The 20,429-nt window shown below is 43.1% G+C and overlaps 4 protein-coding genes and 1 long non-coding RNA gene across 7 annotated transcripts in view; 2 read left to right on the top strand and 3 right to left on the bottom strand.

Annotated features, from left to right (window-relative positions):
- Positions 1–5,298, top strand: part of esamb (endothelial cell adhesion molecule b) — a 41,454-nt gene extending 36,156 nt beyond the window's left edge. Inside the window, 4 exon segments of the mRNA XM_056440854.1 lie at positions 2,440–2,562; positions 2,640–2,769; positions 3,973–4,246; positions 4,248–5,298. Of these exon segments, the coding sequence (XP_056296829.1) occupies positions 2,440–2,562; positions 2,640–2,769; positions 3,973–4,246; positions 4,248–4,418 (698 nt within the window). The 3' untranslated portion in view covers positions 4,419–5,298.
- LOC130210493 (uncharacterized) lies at positions 1,642–2,678 on the bottom strand. Its single transcript, XR_008834818.1, has 2 exons — positions 2,561–2,678; positions 1,642–1,788 (listed from the first exon to the last, which is right to left on the bottom strand). It is a non-coding gene; the product is annotated as an uncharacterized LOC130210493 (long non-coding RNA).
- Positions 5,299–5,397: 99 nt separating the features above from the next.
- Positions 5,398–10,193, bottom strand: acad8 (acyl-CoA dehydrogenase family, member 8). Of its 2 annotated transcripts, XM_056440842.1 has the most exons (11): positions 10,051–10,193; positions 8,954–9,054; positions 8,588–8,757; positions 8,113–8,222; positions 7,906–7,982; positions 7,306–7,443; positions 7,060–7,195; positions 6,539–6,636; positions 6,271–6,423; positions 6,079–6,181; positions 5,398–5,952 (listed from the first exon to the last, which is right to left on the bottom strand). In XM_056440842.1, the coding sequence occupies exons 1-11, from the start codon at positions 10,166–10,168 to the stop codon at positions 5,897–5,899; spliced, it is 1,260 nt and encodes a 419-aa protein (XP_056296817.1). In that variant the 5' UTR covers positions 10,169–10,193; the 3' UTR covers positions 5,398–5,896. The 2 variants fall into 2 exon arrangements, with proteins under 2 accessions (XP_056296817.1, XP_056296819.1); XM_056440844.1 differs by lacking the exon at positions 8,954–9,054 and having other exon boundaries at positions 10,051–10,188.
- Positions 9,098–14,009, top strand: thyn1 (thymocyte nuclear protein 1). Of its 2 annotated transcripts, none has more exons than XM_056440850.1 (8): positions 9,098–9,967; positions 12,564–12,634; positions 12,714–12,871; positions 12,962–13,030; positions 13,170–13,262; positions 13,339–13,434; positions 13,511–13,661; positions 13,752–14,009. In XM_056440850.1, the coding sequence occupies exons 2-8, from the start codon at positions 12,586–12,588 to the stop codon at positions 13,796–13,798; spliced, it is 663 nt and encodes a 220-aa protein (XP_056296825.1). In that variant the 5' UTR covers positions 9,098–9,967; positions 12,564–12,585; the 3' UTR covers positions 13,799–14,009. The 2 variants fall into 2 exon arrangements, with proteins under 2 accessions (XP_056296825.1, XP_056296826.1); XM_056440851.1 differs by lacking the exon at positions 9,098–9,967 and adding an exon at positions 10,360–10,842.
- Positions 14,010–15,130: 1,121 nt separating this feature from the next.
- On the bottom strand, positions 15,131–20,204 carry LOC130210487 (vacuolar protein sorting-associated protein 26B-like). Its single transcript, XM_056440848.1, has 6 exons — positions 19,569–20,204; positions 18,465–18,621; positions 18,159–18,323; positions 17,110–17,285; positions 16,869–17,011; positions 15,131–16,184 (listed from the first exon to the last, which is right to left on the bottom strand). The coding sequence occupies exons 1-6, from the start codon at positions 19,789–19,791 to the stop codon at positions 16,047–16,049; spliced, it is 1,002 nt and encodes a 333-aa protein (XP_056296823.1). The 5' UTR covers positions 19,792–20,204; the 3' UTR covers positions 15,131–16,046.
- Positions 20,205–20,429: the final 225 nt, after the last annotated feature.

The following is a 20,429-nucleotide window of genomic DNA, read 5'->3' as shown; positions in this document are numbered from 1 at the left end:
ACACGAGCTTCATACACGAGCTTCATACACGAGCTTCATTCACGAGCTTCATACACGAGCTTCATTCACGAGCTTCACTCACGAGCTTCACACACGAGCTTCACCCACGAGCTTCAATCACGAGCTTCATACACGAGCTTCATACACGAGCTTCATACACGAGCTTCATACACGAGCTTCACACACGAGCTTCACACACGAGCTTCACCCACGAGCTTCACTCACGAGCTTCACCCACGAGCTTCACACACGAGCTTCATACACGAGCTTCACACACGAGCTTCACACACGAGCTTCATATCCGTTAATCACGTGTCGTGTGTCGGGGCTAAAACAACCGCTGCTCGGTGACCTTGCGGCGGCGCAGTGTGAGTAACGTCCCTGTCATGATATGAGGTGGCACCTTCTGTAATGTCAGCTCGGCCATGATGATGATGATGATGATGATGATCTTAACTCAGCGCAGGCTTGGACGCGCTCCAAGCTCCGAGTCAGCTGTTTTTTTGTCAGCTGCTTATCTGTCACAATTGGGCTTGGTTCTTCACAGCTGGTTTTCAAGCCAGAGGATTAACTAATCAGAGAGGGATAAGTGCATATCACTCATCTGCCACTGTTTTATTTGGCACCCACTTTTGTTTTGATTTCTGAAGCATTATTTAAATATTGCGGCCAAAAGGTTAACGACAAAGTGACGATCTGTTCACAAATACTAGCTACTTCCACATTTAATCATTTGAGTGTGTCTGGCTGTTTTGAGCTTATTTACTAACATTCACCGGCCCAACAGACAGGTAATGCTCATCAGCAGACACTTAATACAGAACATGACATCATCACTGGACTTCTACTGGTGGCAGTGCGTTGTGTGTGTGTGTGTGTGTGTGCGCGCCTGCCTACATGAACTCTGCTCCTGGCGGCGCCGACAGAACCAGAAGCTCAATCCACACAACACCCGACCTCTGGGAGGAGGGAAGCTGTTTGGACACAATGATTGTGAAGCATGTTCTGGAACCGTGACTTCTCATCTGGGATGATTTTAATGATTTACTCGCCGTGTGCCAGACGTGCAACACTCATCAGACACCGAGCCATCCAAACAACACTGAAGAACGGTTTTTGCACAAAGCAGCCGCGCACCCACCCTCATTTCCTCACATTCCTCACATTCCCCACGAAAGCAACAAAACACATCACAGGAAGGCGTGCTGCGATGTGACATCCAAGATTGGATTCCAGAGGATTTGTTGTGATACGTCCATCACGAAGCGCGTTTATTTTCTGCACCTTATGTTTGCACCAACACAGCATTTTAAAGCCATGCGCTTAGAGGAACAGATTGTGTTGAATGGAAATACCCAGTTCACACACACACACACACACACAACCTTGGCGTGAGAAGATATTAAAACTGCTGACACGCATCGCTATGTAGCAGAATCCTCTACTGCGCGATGCCACCCGTCCCAAACTGTATACTGTAGATGCCAGATATGGGCCATAAGTAGATTACATTCTGGATTATGAGTAGTAGCTAACATCAACAAATATATAATTTTTCAATAAGTGAATTAGGCATCAGTGTATTTATTTATTGCATTATGTCACAGCCCGGCTCTTAGACTAGGACAAAAAAACAAGAAACACACAAATATATTCATTTATTAACCACAAAAGGATTAAAACAAGTCAAACTGTAATAGACGGGAGGAGTGTTTGAGTGTAAATGTGCTGCAACAAGAGAAGGAAGCGGCCCTCTGGTCCCGGTTACTCTCCAGAAGGTCTGAGGGCCTGAAGACAGAAGAGCAAACCAAGTGCACCGCGCAGAGGGGTGTGTATTGGTTCAAGTTTTTTTTAACGAACACGGCAACATGCGGATATACAGTAAATATGTTCATCCAACACGGGAAAAAACTAGCTGAACTCGCAGAAAGAAAAAAAACCTTTAAGTTATTTGATTTGCCAATGTATTTGTTAAATGGTAGACTATGTTTTCTTTTATATACAAGAGGTTTTCATAAGGATATAATATTCACAGTACCCTCCTGCAGTAAAGTCGTTTGTTACTGTTTCTAAATAGCTCCCTAGTGTGTAACTTGTGTAGTAATCCTGTACAGTAGGTGTCCTACCCTCCGGCGCAGAGGACTGGTTAGTGTGTAACAGTGTGTAGTAGTCAACTAGTGTAGTAATCCTCTACAGTAGGTGTACAACCCTCTGGCGCAGAGGACTGGTTAGTGTGTAACTGTGTGTAGTCAACTTGTGTAGTAATCCTGTACAGTAGGTGTACAACCCTCTGGCGCAGAGGACTGGTTAGTGTGTAACTGTGTGTAGTCAACTTGTGTAGTAATCCTGTACAGTAGGTGTACAACCCTCTGGCGCAGAGGACTGGTTAGTGTGTAACTGTGTGTAGTCAACTTGTGTAACTGTGCGCTTGTCTGGCAGACGAGCGACACGGCACCCTGAGGCTGAGCAACCTCACGAAAAGCATGTCGGGGAAGTTCATGTGCCGAGCCAGCAACACCGCCGGCTCCGACATCTGCTCCGTCAACCTGGAGCTTCTCACCTGTAAGCACTCAGTATTCACGCTGCGCTCCGCGCCGGCCACGAGGCGCTCATCCTGATCTGTGATCTGCGTCTCCCAGCTTCCAACGCAGGCCTGACAGCAGCAGCGGCTCTGGGCTCCATCGTGGGGCTGGTGGCCGTGGGGCTCTTCCTCATATTCATACTGAGGCGGAGAAGGGACACCGAGGAGGAGACGGCCAACGAGATCAAGTGAGAGTTTAACATTACGCTGGAGGGTGGGCACTTTATGAGGTACACCTGTACAATCTAATGCAATGTAATACGAACCGTTACCCGATTTATTCGGTTCCCTTTTTAGTGACATTGAGATAAATTCACTTCATGGTTAAAGGTGTAGTTGTACTGGACTTCATTATCCTGAGGTTGTTTATATTGTCCTCTATATTTACGAACAAGAGGGGGGAAACACCTCTAAATCTAAAGCAGAACAACAGCACCACAAGCTATGAGCTCATTGCTAAAACATCATTTCACTAGAACGGGCACTCGGTAGAGCGCATACCTTCGCCGCAGCCACTTTTTTGGTACTTGGCATGAGAGTGTGGGGAACTGTAAATTGAAGTAACTTGATACCGGATATTGTGGTCATTATGACATGTCGTATATCACAAGATTGGGCATTGAATTATGAACATGTTGGCATTAGTTGCATGCCAATTGGATAAAAATTGACCGCGCTCTGGTAAAAAGAAGATTTTGACCTTTTCATGACCTTGACCTTTGACCCGATCGATCCCAAAATCTAATCAAATGGTCCCCGGATAATAACCAATCCCACCAAATTTCATGCGATTCGGTTTAATACTTTTTGAGTTATGCGAGGAACACGCACCTATAACCTTCCGCATTTTCAATGCGAAGGTAATAACACATGTATGACGGTGTCTACAAAACCTGAGCGTACTTTAAGGCTAAAAGATCTATTGCATTAGATCGTACAAGTGTACCTAATAAAGTGTGTGTGCAAACAGGCTGCATGTATGAGAAGCATCTATCAATTATATTTAATAAGGCTTTGCTTCTTGCATTGTTCCTTTTTTAAATCAAAAGTGTCAGTTTCTCTGCATTTAATAATTATGATATTGAGTTGAATTCTTTTTAGGAAAATTCACCCCCAAAAAATGTGAGTTTGATTTTATAGTTCCTTTTGAGGACATACAGGACTTTTATTTAAAAGTAGATTTATCGTGTCATCACTACTTTTATCTAAATATCTTTGCTCTCACGTTGTATATTTTGTAATAAATACTGCATATGGTGAAATCTGGAATGTACAAGTATTTTTTGCCAGACCTCAAAGGGAGTGTAAAACACCAACGCTGAATGTCCTCTTTGTCATTTTTGATTTGAATCCTTTTCATAACTGAGATGTGTGCTTCCCCTGCGTCACAGGGAGGACGCTCAGGCGCCAAAGCGAGTGTCGTGGGCAAAAAGTAACACCGGCTCGGACATCGTATCCAAAACTGGCACGCTGTCCTCCATCGCCACGAGTCCGCGGCCGCGAGACCCCCTCCAGCCCAACTCCCACGACCCATACCCCCCCACGTCGGCATCGGACACCGGCTCGGTGATTAACGCCTACCAGCTGCGACCCGGAGACGCCAGCACGCTCCAGGGACTCCCCGGTTACAACGCGGCATGCACGCCGTCACGCAAACACAAGCGCCCCCCCCAGCTCAAACGGGGCCCCCCCGCAGCTTCAGAGGAGCCCCGTGGGCCCCAACAGGACTGAGGCTCAGCCTCAGGTGTCCCCACAGACCAGCTGCTCCACCCTGACGCGCATGGGCGCTGTCGCCGTCATGGTGCCGGCTCAGAGCCAAGCGGGCTCGCTGGTGTAGCCGGGGGGAGGACAGTGGCTACGGAGCGAGGAAGGGAGGAAGGGAGGGAGCGAGGGAGCGACCGTATGCCTTGAAATGGACAGCACCTTCTCCACCAGCGCCTGAGAGGTTGTGAGAGAAGACGATGTCGCGAATCGTTTCAGTTTGTTTTTTGGAAGAAATACATTTTTAGTTCCACTTATTTCAAAAGAGATTTTCAAAATGATATCTAATAAATTATGATTTTGAGGCTATATAAATAAAACTGATGACAAGAGTTGTTTGAACTGAATAGTGTGTCTGGATACTGTAAAATCATAAATCGTTTGTTTCGAGTTTTGCAGTTCTTGCGAAACATAATGCTTTGGATATTTATATAACGGAACTAAATATTTGAACTTTTATAATTCCATTTGTATGAATCACTCTTCAGTCACTTCTGTCAGGCAAATTGCACTCGTTCAAAATCACAGTTCAGGTATTTCAACTTTTATTTCATCGCTTTCTTTGACCCACTTCTGTTCACATGCCGGTTATTTTATTTAACCTACGGTAACAATGTCAGTTGTTGAATATTCATGAGTATATTGCCTGTTATGGTAGTTGGAATGTAAACAAAATAATGTTGGAGTTCATGGTTTCTTACTATTTTGTTTAACGGTGCTTGGTATAGAACATGATACAATTACTGTAAACATTTGAGGTCATTATTCGATGGGTTATATTTGACCAACCCTCCTGCTGATGCTGTTTTTTGTTTTCTTGAAAGTATATTAAACTCTGGAATTAATGTGTTGGTGAGTTATTGAGGCTGAAAGGCTACATGGAGCACTTTTAATGCAGTTTTGATTGTTGATCATTTTTAAATAAAGTGTTCTGAAGTGTTTGCGTTTAGTAAGACTGACGTATCACTTCACTCGTTACTCATGCAAACTATTTGTGTAAAATGTACATCATTCACAGTCAAGGAGTTTTCAGGGTGCCAAAAAAAAAAAAGGAATTAATTTGATGAAAGTCGATATTTAATTTGTCGTGTTACATTTCAAATATATAACCCACACTACACAAGCCAAATATGTACATCTGTGGCAGGCCACACGTCATGTAACAATACAGTAACCGTGAATATAAATAAGATCTAAAAGGCCACCTGAGGCACAGCGCTGCTGAGACACCATGTGATATAGATATGTAATAAACAAAAGGGCAACCATTACCTTGTATTCACGGCTGTGGTGTTAAACCAGTGAAGCAAAGGTTTGTATCCACACAAGCAGCCTCACAATAAAAAGGTTTAGATGAAAAATCAAAACCAAACTTTTCGTTCTGGTGAGGATTTTGTCGTGTTGCCAGAAATTAAAGAATTATTCTCGAAAAACCTACGTTTTACCCTAAATCCTACGATGCTGAGGGCATTTCAGGAAACCAGTCCCTCAGTAACCAACCAGAGACGAAGACCATTACAATACGGTCACTACTGAAGTCAGGGGGCAGACTCATCACGACTCGGTCAGCAGATTTCGGGAAATGATCATCCTCATCACCTCATTGGTGCCTTTAGGGGAAACAAAATGAGAATAAAGAGTCACACAAACTAATTATTCTAAAAAGATAAATGGGCATCAAATTCAATGTGATGCACGAGACGTCGAGTGAAGAGGAGCCGGTGAGAAAGCCTCACCCTCGAGGATCTGATGGACTCGGATGTCTCGGACAAACTGCTGCACCGCGTAGTCTTTGAGGTAACCGTAGCCGCCGTGCATCTGAAGAGCCTCGTTGCAGATCTGTCGAGGACGGAATAAAGTGGCAACAGAGAAGACGTGAAATAAGGACCAACAAAAAGCGGGTACTTTTATTGCTCGGCATGTCTCACGTTGAAACACTCGTCTGTGGCGAAGAGTTTGGCCATGGAGCAGAGCGACACGGCGTCAGGCCGGTTCTCCTGCAGCGCTGTGGCAGCTTCACGCACCAAGAGGCGAGACGCCACCAGCTTGGTGGCCATCTCGGCCAGCTTGAACTGAAGATACTACACACACACACACACAAAGAGAGAGAGAGAGGGGAAAGGATGGATTCAAGATGACTTGTCGGGAACAGTGTCTAAATACTTTGACTCTCGGATCCTTGTGCGAGTGTTTGACCTGGTTGTTGGAGAGCGTCTCTCCAAACTGCTTGCGCACCAACAGGTGATCCCTGGCGAGCTGGAGACAGGCGTGTGCCGCCCCCAGAGAGCAGGACGCTGTTGGAAGAGCGTTTGGATCAAAGCTGCTGCTGCTGCTGGTGAAACCACTTTTTGCAATCGGGTTGAGTGCATTGAAAAGGCTAAAGATGCATTTTAAATGACTTTTTTGTTTTTATAAAGAGGAAGTATGTCACGTCTTACATGGTCCCTCTTTAATGTCGACTTCCTACATATATTAAGCACATGGAGACTCCTACTCTGTAAACAGGATGCACATACGTTACACACAGATCTCAAAGGGCTCATTCCCACCTGATTGGAAGACCGACTCGCTTCAGTTTACTAAATAATCCTTATTTTGATTTGATAACTTCCATAATCAGTGTGATTCCATGTATTTCCTCTAGCTATGGGAATACATTCCACAGATGGCTATCATGAACATTCTACAGCACACTTTAATAGTGCTTTCCTACTCACCAATATTAATTCTGCCTCCGTTCAGGCCCTTCATGGCCATGGTGAATCCTTGCCCCTCTGCCCCAAGCCGGTTGATCACTGGAACGGCACAGCCCTCAAATATCACCGCCCTGGTCGGCTGGGAGTTCCAACCCATCTGGAGAGCGGATGGGAAAAACAGCAGCGTGACCGTGACTTACTTCTGCCATCTAGTGCTGACCTGCACACACTACCAAACAATTCTATTCAACAAGCGTGAACTCTTACCTTCTTTTCTTTTTTGCCAAAACTGAGGCCCGGGGTTCCTTTCTCCACCACCACACAGGAGATGCCTCTGGCTCCTTTAGCTCCCGTTCTGCACATCACAATATAGACGTCCGTGTCTCCGCCTCCACTGACGAAGGCCTGAAAAGGTCACGAAGACAGACGGGACATGTTTCGCGGACTCACCGTGTAAAGAGAGTATCGACTGTGACATAAAAGAAGATGCATTTCTGTTAAAAGAAGATGTATTTCTGTTGTAGGAGTCCAATTATGGAATAATGTTGAAATGGATGTAAGACTGGTGAACTTATTTATAAAACAATTCTTGAGAGTTATAAATGTGATTAAAAACGTATTTATATGGAAGATGTATGTGGTAGTATATATAAATATATTTAGTTTTTTTTCCTTTTCTTTATTTTATATACATTTTCTGATTTATTTTGATTTAAATTTAGGATAGGAATTTACAAGCATTTTTTGCTTCTACCTATGCCTTTTCAGTCTCTTTTGTATATTATATCGAATAATATTGTATTTGATTTGATTGACTGAATAAAATACACAAACAAACAACATCGGCCCGAACGTGCTCTGCGTTACCTTTGAGCCGTTCAGGATGTAATGGTCACCTTTCAGCTGGGCCGTGGTCAGGAGGGAAGCGGCATCGCTGCCGCTGCCTAGAGTCATCGGTCGCAGGTTCAAGAGGTTGCAGTGCACACATGCAGAGAGCAACAGCTATCAAACCATGACGCAGGAAACAGGTTGTTTTTTCTTTCCTGATTCAATCGTTGCCACGTAAACACTGACCTGGTTCAGTGAGACAATAGGAAGCAAACTTCTCCATCGAACAGAGATCCGGACAGAACTTCTCCCTCTGCTCAGTATTGCCAAAGGTGTCGATCATCCAGACACACATGCTGCAAAGAACAGAGCAGACTGAGAATATGCATGCAAATACTTAGAAAATAGATATTCACAGCTAGAATTATAGTGGCCAATTCAGCGGAGAATGCTCACAAGTTAGTTAATGTACCTATTTATTTCTTTTAGGATCAAAGATTTTTAAAAAGGAAAGAACCAAATATATCTGCGGGGAAAAAGTCTAATTGATCGTTGGTTTGAGATTGTTTGCCGAAGATCCCGACTCCGTACGGAGGACTCGACACCACTGTTGTCGACTAGATGTAGTTTGGACATTCTAATAGACTCACGGTCACAAGACGGGCCACTGGTCTGGCAAATGTAGGTAGGTGCCATGAATGTGATATCAGGGGGTCCGTACTTGTGGATACTGATGTAAGCTGTGGTGCTGACACATCCTGTGGACAAGGCCTCAAAGATGACGGAGGTGTCCAGTCGAGAAAGACCCGTTCCTCCGACATCCGGATGAACGTAGATCCCGCCGAACCCCAACTGGGCCGCCTTCCGCATGGTCTCTATCGGAAAGATTTCCTGGAGGGAAAACAATCAACACACCTGCAGTTGATGATGTTAGCCTAACATCAAGCTCCTTGGGATGTATTATGGATCTAATACACCATTTCAGGATCAGCCATAAAATGTATTTATGACTGTCAGAGAAGTGCTTCAAAGTAATGGACAATGTAGACGAGGCGCATCCTATCGCGCCAATCCTTTGAAAACACACCTTTTGGTCCCACTCCGCCATGTGCGGAGCCATTTCATTGGCTGCAAAGTTAAAAGCCACTTCTTGAAACTCCTTCTGCTCCTCTGAGAGTCCATGAGCGGCTGTCAGCAAAGAGCAGAGGACATATCAGATGCAGATGTGTGTCTGTCTGTGTGTGTGTGTGTGTGTGTGTGTGTGTCGTTGCTTTGTAAAACTAGAATGGGCACTCTGTAGAGCGCATACCTTCGCATATCACAAGATTGGGCATTGAATTATGAACATGTTGGCATTAGTTGCATGCCAATTGGACAAAAATGTATCGTGCTATGGTAAAAAAAAGATGTTAACCTTTCCATGACCTTGACCTTGACCTTGGACCCGATTGATCCCAAAATCTAATCAAATGGTCCCCGGATAATAACCAATCATCCCACCAAATGTCATGCAATTCAAGAGGATTTTGACCTGTTCATGACCTTTGACCTTGAACTTTGACCCGATCGATCCCAAAATCTAATCAACTGGTCCCCGGATAATAAACAATCATCCCACCAAATTTCATGCGATTCGGTTCAATACTTTTTGAGTTCTGCGAAAGATTTTGACCTGTTCATGACCTTTGACCCGATCGATCCCAAAATCTAATCAACTGGTCCCCGGATAATAAACAATCATCCCACCAAATTTCATGCGATTCAATACTTTTTGAGTTTTGCGAATAACACGCATACAAATGAATAAATACATAAATAAATACATAAATAAATACACGGCGATCAAAACATAACCTTCCGGCATTTTCAATGCAAAGGTAAATATGAAATAATTAAAATCAGGATTGCTCATATTCACACATCATACAGCTTGCCTGAAGAAAAGGGGCGTTGCTAAACTAATCAATCACTGCTAACAGCGTCACAGGGACATGTCATAATCCACTGGATGGGCCGTGTGCCTTATCTTTATCTTTATCTTGCCGTGTCCCAAGTCAAAAGAAGCCCGTGTGGGTGTTGCTGTGTTGCAGAGCAGAACTTTGTGAGTACATTGAGACTTTATTTCGTAACACACGTCCGTCGTATATATTAATGCCAACTGTGTATTCGTTTTCTGGGACTTACGGTCGACACATGAAGCAATTCCTCGTCTCTGTGAGCTTCTGTTGCAAATCAAACGCTGGTTCCTGCAGATGCTGGAGCCCAGTCGAGCAATTCTTCCCAGAGGTCCGACGGCCGCCATGTTTACCTCCACAGCGGTCTGGTGTCCGATTGGCCAACAGCAGTATGGCGCGTTACCGCCACCTGCTGGTATGGAGTATAAATGCTCATGAAGAAATGATTTGTTTTCCATGACAAATATATTTATATATATATATATTTTAACATCTGTGGAACACAAAAAAAAGGTCACTGAATGGTCACATGTTGGGAGTGAAGACGTAATCCTTAAATGCTCTTTTTGGGGGAGAATATAGAAGTCAAAGTGCTAGAAACATCGTTGACTTTGGTCAGGACTAGAGGCCAGTCTGTATTCAAGGACACACGCGAGATAAGATGTCGTGATTATCCCGTCCACGGTGAGGCAGCAAAGCGCCCCGCGCGCCTCCTGCCATGAAGGGAACAACACGAGCCGGTTAACCGGCTCCGGTCTCCGACCCCGGTGACGAGCTGCTCGCGTGCTCACAGCTTCTCTACGGGACGTTTTGGGACTGTCTTTATGGCATTGGATGACACAATGCCAGACGGGGTCAGGGTCCACTCTCGCTTATAGGTAATGGGGGGGATATGTTTTAATCAACGTAAACGGGAGTAGACGGTCATCAAATCAAATGCACCAATAAGTGTGTTGACGTCACGTGCTGTTGGCTTCCTCCGCGGGTTTTTAAGGGGCTGACCGGTGCAGCGCTGCTACAGGTATTTACGTTTATCTGTGTTATTGATGCTATCTACTGACCAGAGCTGCAGTTTAACTTAATCTGTGTTAAAAGATGACCTAAAGGAAAAGTTTAGTTTCATTTATTGTTTAAGTGTTGTTGTTTGATCAACGAGGTGTAGCAAAGTAACAGACGAATGCATCAGACTATGCTTGTAGTTATTCTCCTGTACGTATTACACATGATGTATTATCAAACCGCTGACTTGAGAAACACTCAAACGAGGCAATATACAATCATGGCATCTGCCATCCTCCTAGTGTCGCGCTTCAATGTAAATATTGTTCTTATAATTATTTTGCTAGGTTTTTTAATATGTTTGTTTTGGACTGCTGGTCATACAAATAACAAGACGTTTGAAATCATGATTTTGGACATTTACAGAAACAATTCTAGCATTTACATACCCAGCGCCGCCGCTCCCATAACGCACTACGCGCTGTGTGTAGGGCACCAAGTCCTGAGGGGGCACCACAAAGTAAGCAACTAAAAAAATCCTCATAGTTCTAATAATTATAATGCCGATATTATTTCGGTCTAGAAATATTAGGCTCCTTTTAGGCATGTATATCACAAAACAGGCAGAACTAGAGATATATTTAATCGCTCAGCACCCCCCCCCCCCTTATTTAAAGCGTCCTCATTTCACGGAATGACCCCCAGACTGCTTGCTTATTCAAAATAATTCCTCTGTTTTGGATGTCGATGTATTTTAATTTAATTATGTGTTTATATATATTTAACTGGAATATTTTCTGGTCGTATAACCTTAATTTAGTTCTTCCTTTTGGACCTTGTTCTTTTGTATTTTGTGGCTTTTGAACTATTCAGCAAAAATAAGTATCATGCATATTGCACAACAGTTCACTCCATTCCTCCTGCTGATGGATCAGTTAATTTATTCCTCTTCAAGCTGATCAGCCATTGGTCCTCCTTAAGATGCTCAGTCATTGGTCCTCCTTAAGCTGCTCAGTCATTGGTCCTCCTTAAGCTGCTCAGCCATTGGTCCTCCTTAAGCTGCTCAGTCATTGGTCCTCTTCAAGCTGATCAGCCATTGGTCCTCTTCCTGTATTAAAGTCTTAATTCAAGAGGCAACATTTTTAAAGATTATTATGTCTGACAGCGATGAAAAAAATTAAGGAATAATTAAAACACAAATATGCAAAATATATTTTGACTTATAAATATTATTTAATCATTATAAATAATTATAAATAAAATAAAAACACAAACATGCAAAATAGGCTGTATATATACAGCCTATTTTACATATTTGTTATTTATTTATATATATATATACCTATAACGAATCGATTATTAAAATAGTTGGCAACAAATTTCATTCTCGATTGGTTGTCATGTGATTATTAATAGACTAAACAATTGATATTTAAAAAATAATCAAATGTATTAATGCAGCAAGTAAAACATATTCTTAGGAACAGCCCTTCTGTTGAAAATGTTATTTTTGTAATTTTACAGTTTTTGTTGGATGGATCACATTCTCCATCTCCATGAAGCTATATTGTGATATGGCACTAATGGTACTTGGAAAAAAATTATCCGGCCAAAACAAACAACCTAATGAATCAAAGTTTTGTAATACATCAATGCAAAGAATCAGTTCTCTCCGTATGAGTAATATAAATGGTAGATGATTTGATATCATGAACCCTGTTATGGATTGGACGTTTTTAACAGGTGTCGTCATCGACCGTGAGAGATGCCTCCAAAGACGAGGGCCAGCGCGAGTAAAAGAACTGTGAGTTCAGGTGAGCAAATAAAGTCTCAGAGTAAAACTTCTTGTCTGGTTCAGTACTTTCTGAGGGCCGATTATCACTGCAACGACAGGCAACGACGACGACGGGGAAACGGCTGGCGGGAAGAGGAAAGCTGCAGCTCCTGTTGAGTCTGGAAAAAATAAGGAGAGCTCAGAATCTCCCCAGTCCTGTCGCTGGCTGATGAAGTCTGAGCCAGAGAGCCGCTTTGAGAATGGCATCGACGTCAAGGTACAGAGCCTCATCAGCGGTCTGGGTCTCTTTTCTATAAATACGAGAGTCCTGCTGCACTCGGCTGATGCACACGTTCTCATTCTGCAGTTTGGGATCGAGGATCTGAAGGCTCTGCCTGGGCAGACTAGTTGCTGGGATGGCGTCCGCAATTATCAGGTAGAGCCGCCAAACAGACTCCGGTAATGACGAGGCGTTTCCCTCAAATAAGGGACTACCCTAAAAAAAAAAAATGTCTCACCAGCCTTCTCTTTTTTTCTTTCTTGTTTGGTTCCTCTTAATTATCCATCACTCGCAGGCTCGCAATTTTATGAGACAGATGAAAGACGGGCAGTTGGCTTTCTTTTACCACAGCAACTGCAAGGAACCGGGGATAGCGGGAATCATGGCAGTGAGTTTCTCTCTTTCCACAGCGGATATTCTGATGTCCTGACGATTTTAAACGGAGTCGTCATTTTCCTTTCTAGATTGTGAAGGAAGCGTACGTGGACCACACGCAGTTTGACAAGAAAGATGTCCATTTCGATGCAAAGAGCAAACCGGACAACCCCAAATGGAGCATGGTAAACTCATTCAGGAAGTAGAAGTACGATACCGGATAGTAACAATCGCACGTTGACGTTTTCTTCTCCCTCTCAGGTCGATGTGAAGTATCAAAGGACGACGAAGCGTTTTCTTCCTCTGTCTGAGCTGAAAAAGTACCACGTGCAGCATCGCGCCAAGGGAGGGCCTCTGAAGGAAATGGCACTTTTCACAAGGGCCCGGCTCTCTGTGCAACCTCTGACCCCTGGTAGGCGAAGAGGCTCTCCCTTTGGGACTTCTCTCAGTGTGTGGACTGCTTCTGAACCCCTCGCTTTGTTTTTGTTTTTCTTCTCTGCAGAGGAGTTTGACTTTGTCCTGAGATTGGAAGATGAAGAGCCTTTGTGACGATTTGAACCAGATGATTGTTTTCTATCTCGACACTGAAATCATAAAGCAGTGACCTTGTTCACAGATATTAAATGTGCTTTTGTCAAATATTGGCTCACATCCACTTTCTCACCTCCATCTCTGAACGATACAGAGCGAGCTTGTTCGACACCGGGTGTTTGTTTGACAAATTCGAGCTTTGTGTAATAAAAAAATGTTTTTTATAGAATTGCATTGAGTCTGTTTTTAAATCCTCACCGTGGTGTTGATCTATTCTTGAATTTGTGACTTGCTCTGTTTGCTAATGCAGTTTGCGCTGGACTGGCGGCTCTGTATTCCTTATAACACAACACACCATATGTTTTATTATTATTGGTTAATCTGATGATTGTTTTGATAAGATATACATTCCTGTTGTCATCTTGAAACAATTCAAGACGACGAAAGTACTTAAATGACTGCTAATAAAAATAGCTGCAGCAGTCCATCATTCTTTGGTTCTTGCTGTTGTTCTGTTTTCAATTCAGTTTATTTTGTAAAGCCCATTATCACAAAATACAAATGTGCCTCGGAGGGCTTTACAGTCTGTACACATAGACATCCCTGTCCCAGGACTTCACGGGGAACATTTGTTTCTCAGTTGAATATCTTTATTCCCCTGAGTCGATTGGAGGGTTATTCAGACGAGCTGCTGCACAGCTTCAGGTCATTGTGATTCTTCCTCGACTTGCTGCAGACCTCATTGGAGCTAATTCTGCCAGAAATGCGTTGCGCTCTTTTGAAACTACTTTGCTGTCCTTGGTGTTTCTGAAGGGTTCGGGGCATTCAGATTCTTCCTCGACGAAATGCAAACACCAGTTCAACAGATCTCGTTAGCCAGAAACGCTGGTTCTTTGGTGTCTTTTAAACTTGAATATGCTAACAACACAGTGGCAGAACGAACACACACAGGCTGCATTTGTTTTATTTTCAATGAAACCTTGTTTTTATATACACACTTCCAGGTCGAACAGGTACTCTTCCATTGTGAAGCAGTTGTGTGGGCACTCGGTGCGGTCAAACGGCTACAGAGAAATTGATGAATAGTTTGATGTTGCAGAGCAATTTAGGAACCAATCGCTGGTCCTCTTTGAAGCTCTTAATGACGCACACGCATTTAAAAGATCTGAAGAAACAGTTTCTCCGTGACCTGTTCAAAGCTGTCGGTGTTGAATTGCTCTCAGCCTCGTGTGTGCGTAGCGGTGTTGGTATGATGTCATCAGTGTGAGGAAGTGTCTTTATTATTGTCCAACCAGTCTGTTACTGTTCATCAAAAACACGTTCACTCTTTGCTGTCAAACAAAGTCCGAGTTCTTTTTTCTTCTTTCATTTGGCACCAATTTATTTGACTCTCAGGGGCAAGGAATTATTAATTCACAATTTGCAAAAGATATTTCTACTGTTAACTCTTTCTCTGGTTAAAAGACTAAAATCATGTGAAAGAGGCAGGATTTTATTTGTTAGGCAGTTAGGCACAATTTTAAAGTCTCTAATAAAGAGGATACAGTGGACTTCATACGATCAGAGCCGAATACGAACACCCTTTCCTAACACCACTGGACGGCCAAGGCCAAGCATATGAACAGGAGAGGTCATCCTGTGGCTCCGTGTACCGTAGAGCCGATGTACAACAGGAGGAACGGTTTAGCAACTTTAGCTGGTCTTATTTACAGATCAAAACCCCAAAAATAGTGTGCGATAATACCTAAGCTGCTCAATATGGGACGTTTCCGCTTTAATCATATTTTTTGCGCGCACACACACACACACACAAACAGAGAAAATGTGTTCAGCAAGATAAAGCAGTGCAAAGTTATCTCAGATGTGTTGACCTTAAAACAATGTTAGGAATGTATTCATTACAGGTGGAATGTACATTTATGAAAATCCATGACATAATCCATTGCTTTAATTTGGAGATCAGAAATGAATTTATCCCAAATAAAAAATAAAAAAAAGAATTAAAGTAACCAACAGAAGGCTTCATAATTAATGAATATCACACATGGGTGGTTTTAACGCAGTGGACATTGCGAATAATGAGTTTGATTCCCATACAGAAAAGAAAATGTCATCCATGAGGAAGTACAAGACCGGCAGCCTGAAGCCACAAAGCGTTTGCATTGTTCACACACCGGATGACTGTCTGTCGGTCGCTGTTCTTCAAATAGAAACAGCTGCGTCGCCAGACGCCGCAGTCCTCGGGCACCTCGCGGGAGGCGGACCTCTATCCGCTCTCCTCCCTCGCCGCCTGTTCCAACGCGCTCTGCGATGCAGCCGAGCCCTCGAACCTCCGGGAGGCGATGGCCGCCTGGTGAGACATGCTCTTCCTCAACACGTCCCCTTTCCTCCACAGCGTGATCTCCTGCACAAGGAAGCGTCCAGAGGTTGTTTTAGAGACATCGTGGGCGTGCTCTAGTTCTCTGAGGCTCTACACTGTGTCGGTCATTCTGGTGTTGCTCTTGTGACCGGTCACTTTAAATAAAAACACAACGCTCTCCTTTGCTGATGGAAACATGCGGTGATTAACTGTGGATACATGATGACTGCCATCCAGTGTTCACTTACAGACATTGTATTTATTCATTTGGCAACTTTATGATTTGCTGTACTCACTCTTAGCTCAATGCGATGCGATACGTTAACATCCCAAGAGTGAGACTGACTCGGACTTTATGTAAACAGAAAACAAGATTACTGGGAGACATTATTTAGAGCTTTACACACACACACACACACACACACACACACACACACACACACACACACACACACACACACACACACACACACACACACACACACACACACACACACACACACACACACACACACACACACACACACACGTTTTACGGTCCAAACCTCAAAGCTGCGTACGATAAGCGCTGAAGTACAGAACTGGGGTACACGAAGCTTTCGTCCATCAGTTGTCCTGCACCTGACGTTTCTCTTCCTCATCGGTTCCCTGGAGAGCCTCAGGAATCCGTTCCCTCCCCGCCAGCATTGTTCCCCATGGCCTCGCCTCCAGGATTCTGCAGCAGCCTACCTGCTGTTTGAAGTAGCGTCTCTCCTCCTCGTCGATCAGAACCAGGTTCAGGTAGTAGCGCACGGAGAACTTCTTGTTGATGTCTCGCATGGTGGGAGTCAGATCGTAACCAGCCAGAAATAACCGGATGGGGATGGACTCTCCTGAAATATGGAGTACATCATGTCAGGTTGGACAATATCCAGTAAATCTGGAGTTGGGAGATGTTTCGTGACTGAAACTACGAGTACGAGTCGCGTACCTCGGGCCGGAGCCCCGTCCATGATCTCGTACTTGGCGATCGTGTCGTTTTCGTGGTACACACTTGGGCCGGTGCCCGTCGTCTCGCGTTTGATGATGTCAATCTCCATGTGCTTAATTTTAATCCTCACCAGCAGGAAATAGATTTTCCCCACAATGACATCTTTCAGATGGTACCTGTCGAGAGGACGAATGAGGACACGAGCAGAAACGAGAACGAGGGCTTTAAACGACAGGTAGTGAAGTATCTGAGCGCTTGTTTTATGTCACATTATCTGGATGATTTATTTGGTTATTGGACGGCAATACATTATATTTGCTGGTTTCTTTTTGTCTTCTACGATAGGAGATGAGAGTATTCTTTGGGTTTTGGACTGTTGGTGAGACAAGACACTGAGAACTTTGTTCTTATTTTAGATTTTTTAATTAAATAATGAATAAATGATGGGGATAATTGTTAATTGCAGCTCTAAACTCCATGACTGATGCTGTCGGAGTCTCTCTGCAGGATGTGCTCGACTCTCTCACCTGAATACTCCAACGCTAATATTTTCCAAAGGCACTCAGAGATTATGTATTTATTATGATTTCCTGGCTGGATATGGTACTTCATTTTTCTGCAACTGAATTTGTGACCATTATAAAAACTTACATTTTATGGATTTCAAAAGACACTTGGTAAATATTGTTTTGAAAAGTGTCATAACAATAATGCTTATTACCTGTTTACTTCAACAACTTGGGCAGATACAATCAGAATGTTGCCATGTCCAGTTGGTTCATCAATAATTCAATCAAGAGAAAATTACCCAACAGCAATTTTGAAAGTCAATTAATTATTAAACTAAAAAGGTGTTCTCTGCTTCCAGGTTCTCAAGTGATTTTTGTTCCTTTTCTGTTTTATATAATTATAATCATTAGCTCTGAGAAATTCTGACTTTTCTTTTTACTATTTTCAAACATTATATAGAGTCAAAAGTTGAATCCTTGACAAAGACATGTTCATTATTAATGAAAAATAATGCTTTGTTGCCGCCATACAAGTCTTACTTGGATTTGTTATACTCAAACTCAATGTGGAGACAATCCTCGATTCCAACTTCCATTTTTATGGAGGAGTTGAGTTCAGGGTACGTGCTCAATGTGTGGACCACGATGTCCACCTCTTTACTGATGTCGTTGAGTCGTCTGATCACCGTGGCACGGAGAAAATATCTGCAATGAAAAGAGAGAATGAAAACAGTTCCGTTTCCACATCATCCCATCGAAGCCATACGTACTTCAAGGTAACTGAGCGTCAACTTGCTCAGTTCGAATGGTGAAGGTTAACGAGTTCCTCCTGTGCTGCACACTGACCTGAGCTTGACGTTCTGGCCCGTGTACGACTCGTAGGGCTTTTCAACATGAGTGAAGTCAAAGTCGAAGGTCTGCGACTGAGTTATTTCACCCGGCCTCGCGAGATCTTTCACCAGGGAAACAAACTCATGATGGTTTCCTCTGTCGTAATACAGCTCTAGAGGAAAAGAAGTTTTCAGCAAAAGCAAAATAAGAGTTGTCCACTTTAAGATTCTGCATAATATGAAATAAGATGTACGGCCATTTCGTCCATCATTCGTGAAGTTATCATGATTCAGACAATTGCTAATTCAACTCATATTTAGTCTTTATTTGAATAGCATTGTGCTATTAACATATTAACATATTACAGCTTAAATTAGAGGATCACCTTCAATATGTTGCAATTGTAGTTGTTAACAGAAAAATGTATTGCATTATTCCATAGCTTTCCATTACTCTGAGATATGTTGTGGAGGGTATTGCTACTTTCCCCTCAGTCAAGGCAAGGGTCCCAGGATAATATTGATAACATTGGGGAGTGCCTCGGGCCACTTGGTGCCGCTCATGTATGACCATTAAATTCAAGTCTGAGGCTTAAGTATGATGCGTCTTTCCTCAAAAGGTTGTTTAACAGAGTGCTGAAAGACTCTTAGAACTACCCTGCTTGGTGATTTGTAACCTCTTTCCCAAGTTGAAAATGACATCTCTCCCCGGTTAGTTTGTTTTTTCTAATACGCTACATCATCGTGCAAAGTGGCGGCTCGTGTTTAGCACATGTAATTGCATCTTTAGAAGCTGAATAGTCTTTTTACATTGTTTTGCAAATGTAATATGTTTTCATCCTGACGATGGGCAGTTTTAAAGCAAATAGCACAATATTTAAAAGTAAGATAACATAATTGGATCGATTCAATTCATGTTGTCATTAATAACTGAAGGTGCACAATGAAAGAATCACAGGTTATGTGCTCCTTTCAAATCATTTGTGTACAGTCCCTAATACAATATGGATTATATGTACATGAACCAGACATCGGGTATAGACAGAGGCCAGACATATTTACACGTGTGCACCAATGCAACCATTGATGAACACATCTCAATAATTAATGTTCAACCTACCTATTTGGCCAACAAATTCAATTTTGATCCCCTGGTGCTCCAGCCTCTTGCCAGGGTTCTTCAGTGTGACGTTCACCTTTCCACTGACAGTCTCGCCATCATAGAACAGAAAGTATTTATCTTTCTTTCCATCTTCAGTCTTGTGTTCAGCCTTCTTCCTCGTTTCAGCGTCATTCAGGACGACATCAACGTCTGCACTTTGTCCAAAACTAAAGAAACTCATCTTGTGTTCCCTCTTATCGTCACTGACTTGTCAGCTAACTAATGACCACACACACCCAAAAAAACCTGCTAATGTTTCAAAGTGAAAAAATAAACGAAACACACAGTAAGTAAGGCCTGCGACCTCGGTTCCCGTTTGGAGCGAGAAAAACACGAATAAACGTGGACAAAGTTGAGTTTCGATATTTTAGAGACAACTCCACATTAGCTACATGTCCATACGGACGAAGCAAAATAGCACAACGACGACGGCACAAGGAACACGCACAACAACACGTCGTCCCTTCCTCTGACGTCACAGTCTAACGTCACACCGCGGACACACTGGCGCGCTCCCTAACCGTCACAACGCTGGCTATGTGCATATAAATTACATGTTTGTTTTCTGGGAGAAAAGACGGCGTGTGTTGTCAAATAACCAGGATGTACGCCACCTGCCTTGGGTTGACTACTTCCGGGTGGTGTTTTTCAAAATAAAACCCAGAAGTCTTTTAAACTGAAGTTCCAAACACATGCTCCAAACTAGTCTTTTACCAAACCAGAAGTGAGAGCTTTTACATGCTTTGTCTATGCTTCTAACCAAGTCCTGGCAGAGGTGGATACAAAGTACCAACTAGGCTATATTTATAGGAAAGTAAT

The sequence above is a fragment of the Pseudoliparis swirei genome, chromosome 20, assembly GCF_029220125.1.
Source record: "Pseudoliparis swirei isolate HS2019 ecotype Mariana Trench chromosome 20, NWPU_hadal_v1, whole genome shotgun sequence".
Lineage (NCBI taxonomy): Eukaryota > Metazoa > Chordata > Actinopteri > Perciformes > Liparidae > Pseudoliparis > Pseudoliparis swirei.
Note: the sequence above shows the minus strand (reverse complement) of the source record. Positions and strands in the feature narration are given on the sequence as shown.

Excerpts from the sequence above, each read along its gene's own strand:
- acad8 (XM_056440842.1), bottom strand. The coding sequence starts at position 10,168 with ATGGCGGCCGTCGGACCTCTGGGAAGAATTGCTCGACTGGGCTCCAGC. Across the intron at positions 8,223-8,587 it reads GCTTACATCAGTATCCACAA|CATGTGTGTCTGGATGATCG; the intron begins GTACGGACCCCC and ends TGTTCTTTGCAG. Across the intron at positions 5,953-6,078 it reads AGTCCATCAGATCCTCGAGG|GCACCAATGAGGTGATGAGG; the intron begins GTGAGGCTTTCT and ends TTTCCCCTAAAG.
- thyn1 (XM_056440850.1), top strand. The coding sequence starts at position 12,586 with ATGCCTCCAAAGACGAGGGCCAGCGCGAGTAAAAGAACTGTGAGTTCA. Across the intron at positions 12,872-12,961 it reads AGAATGGCATCGACGTCAAG|TTTGGGATCGAGGATCTGAA; the intron begins GTACAGAGCCTC and ends CTCATTCTGCAG. Across the intron at positions 13,435-13,510 it reads ACAACCCCAAATGGAGCATG|GTCGATGTGAAGTATCAAAG; the intron begins GTAAACTCATTC and ends TCTCCCTCTCAG.
- LOC130210487 (XM_056440848.1), bottom strand. The coding sequence starts at position 19,791 with ATGAGTTTCTTTAGTTTTGGACAAAGTGCAGACGTTGATGTCGTCCTG. Across the intron at positions 18,622-19,568 it reads TGAATTTGTTGGCCAAATAG|AGCTGTATTACGACAGAGGA; the intron begins GTAGGTTGAACA and ends CTTTTCCTCTAG. Across the intron at positions 17,286-18,158 it reads TTTGAGTATAACAAATCCAA|GTACCATCTGAAAGATGTCA; the intron begins GTAAGACTTGTA and ends TCCTCTCGACAG.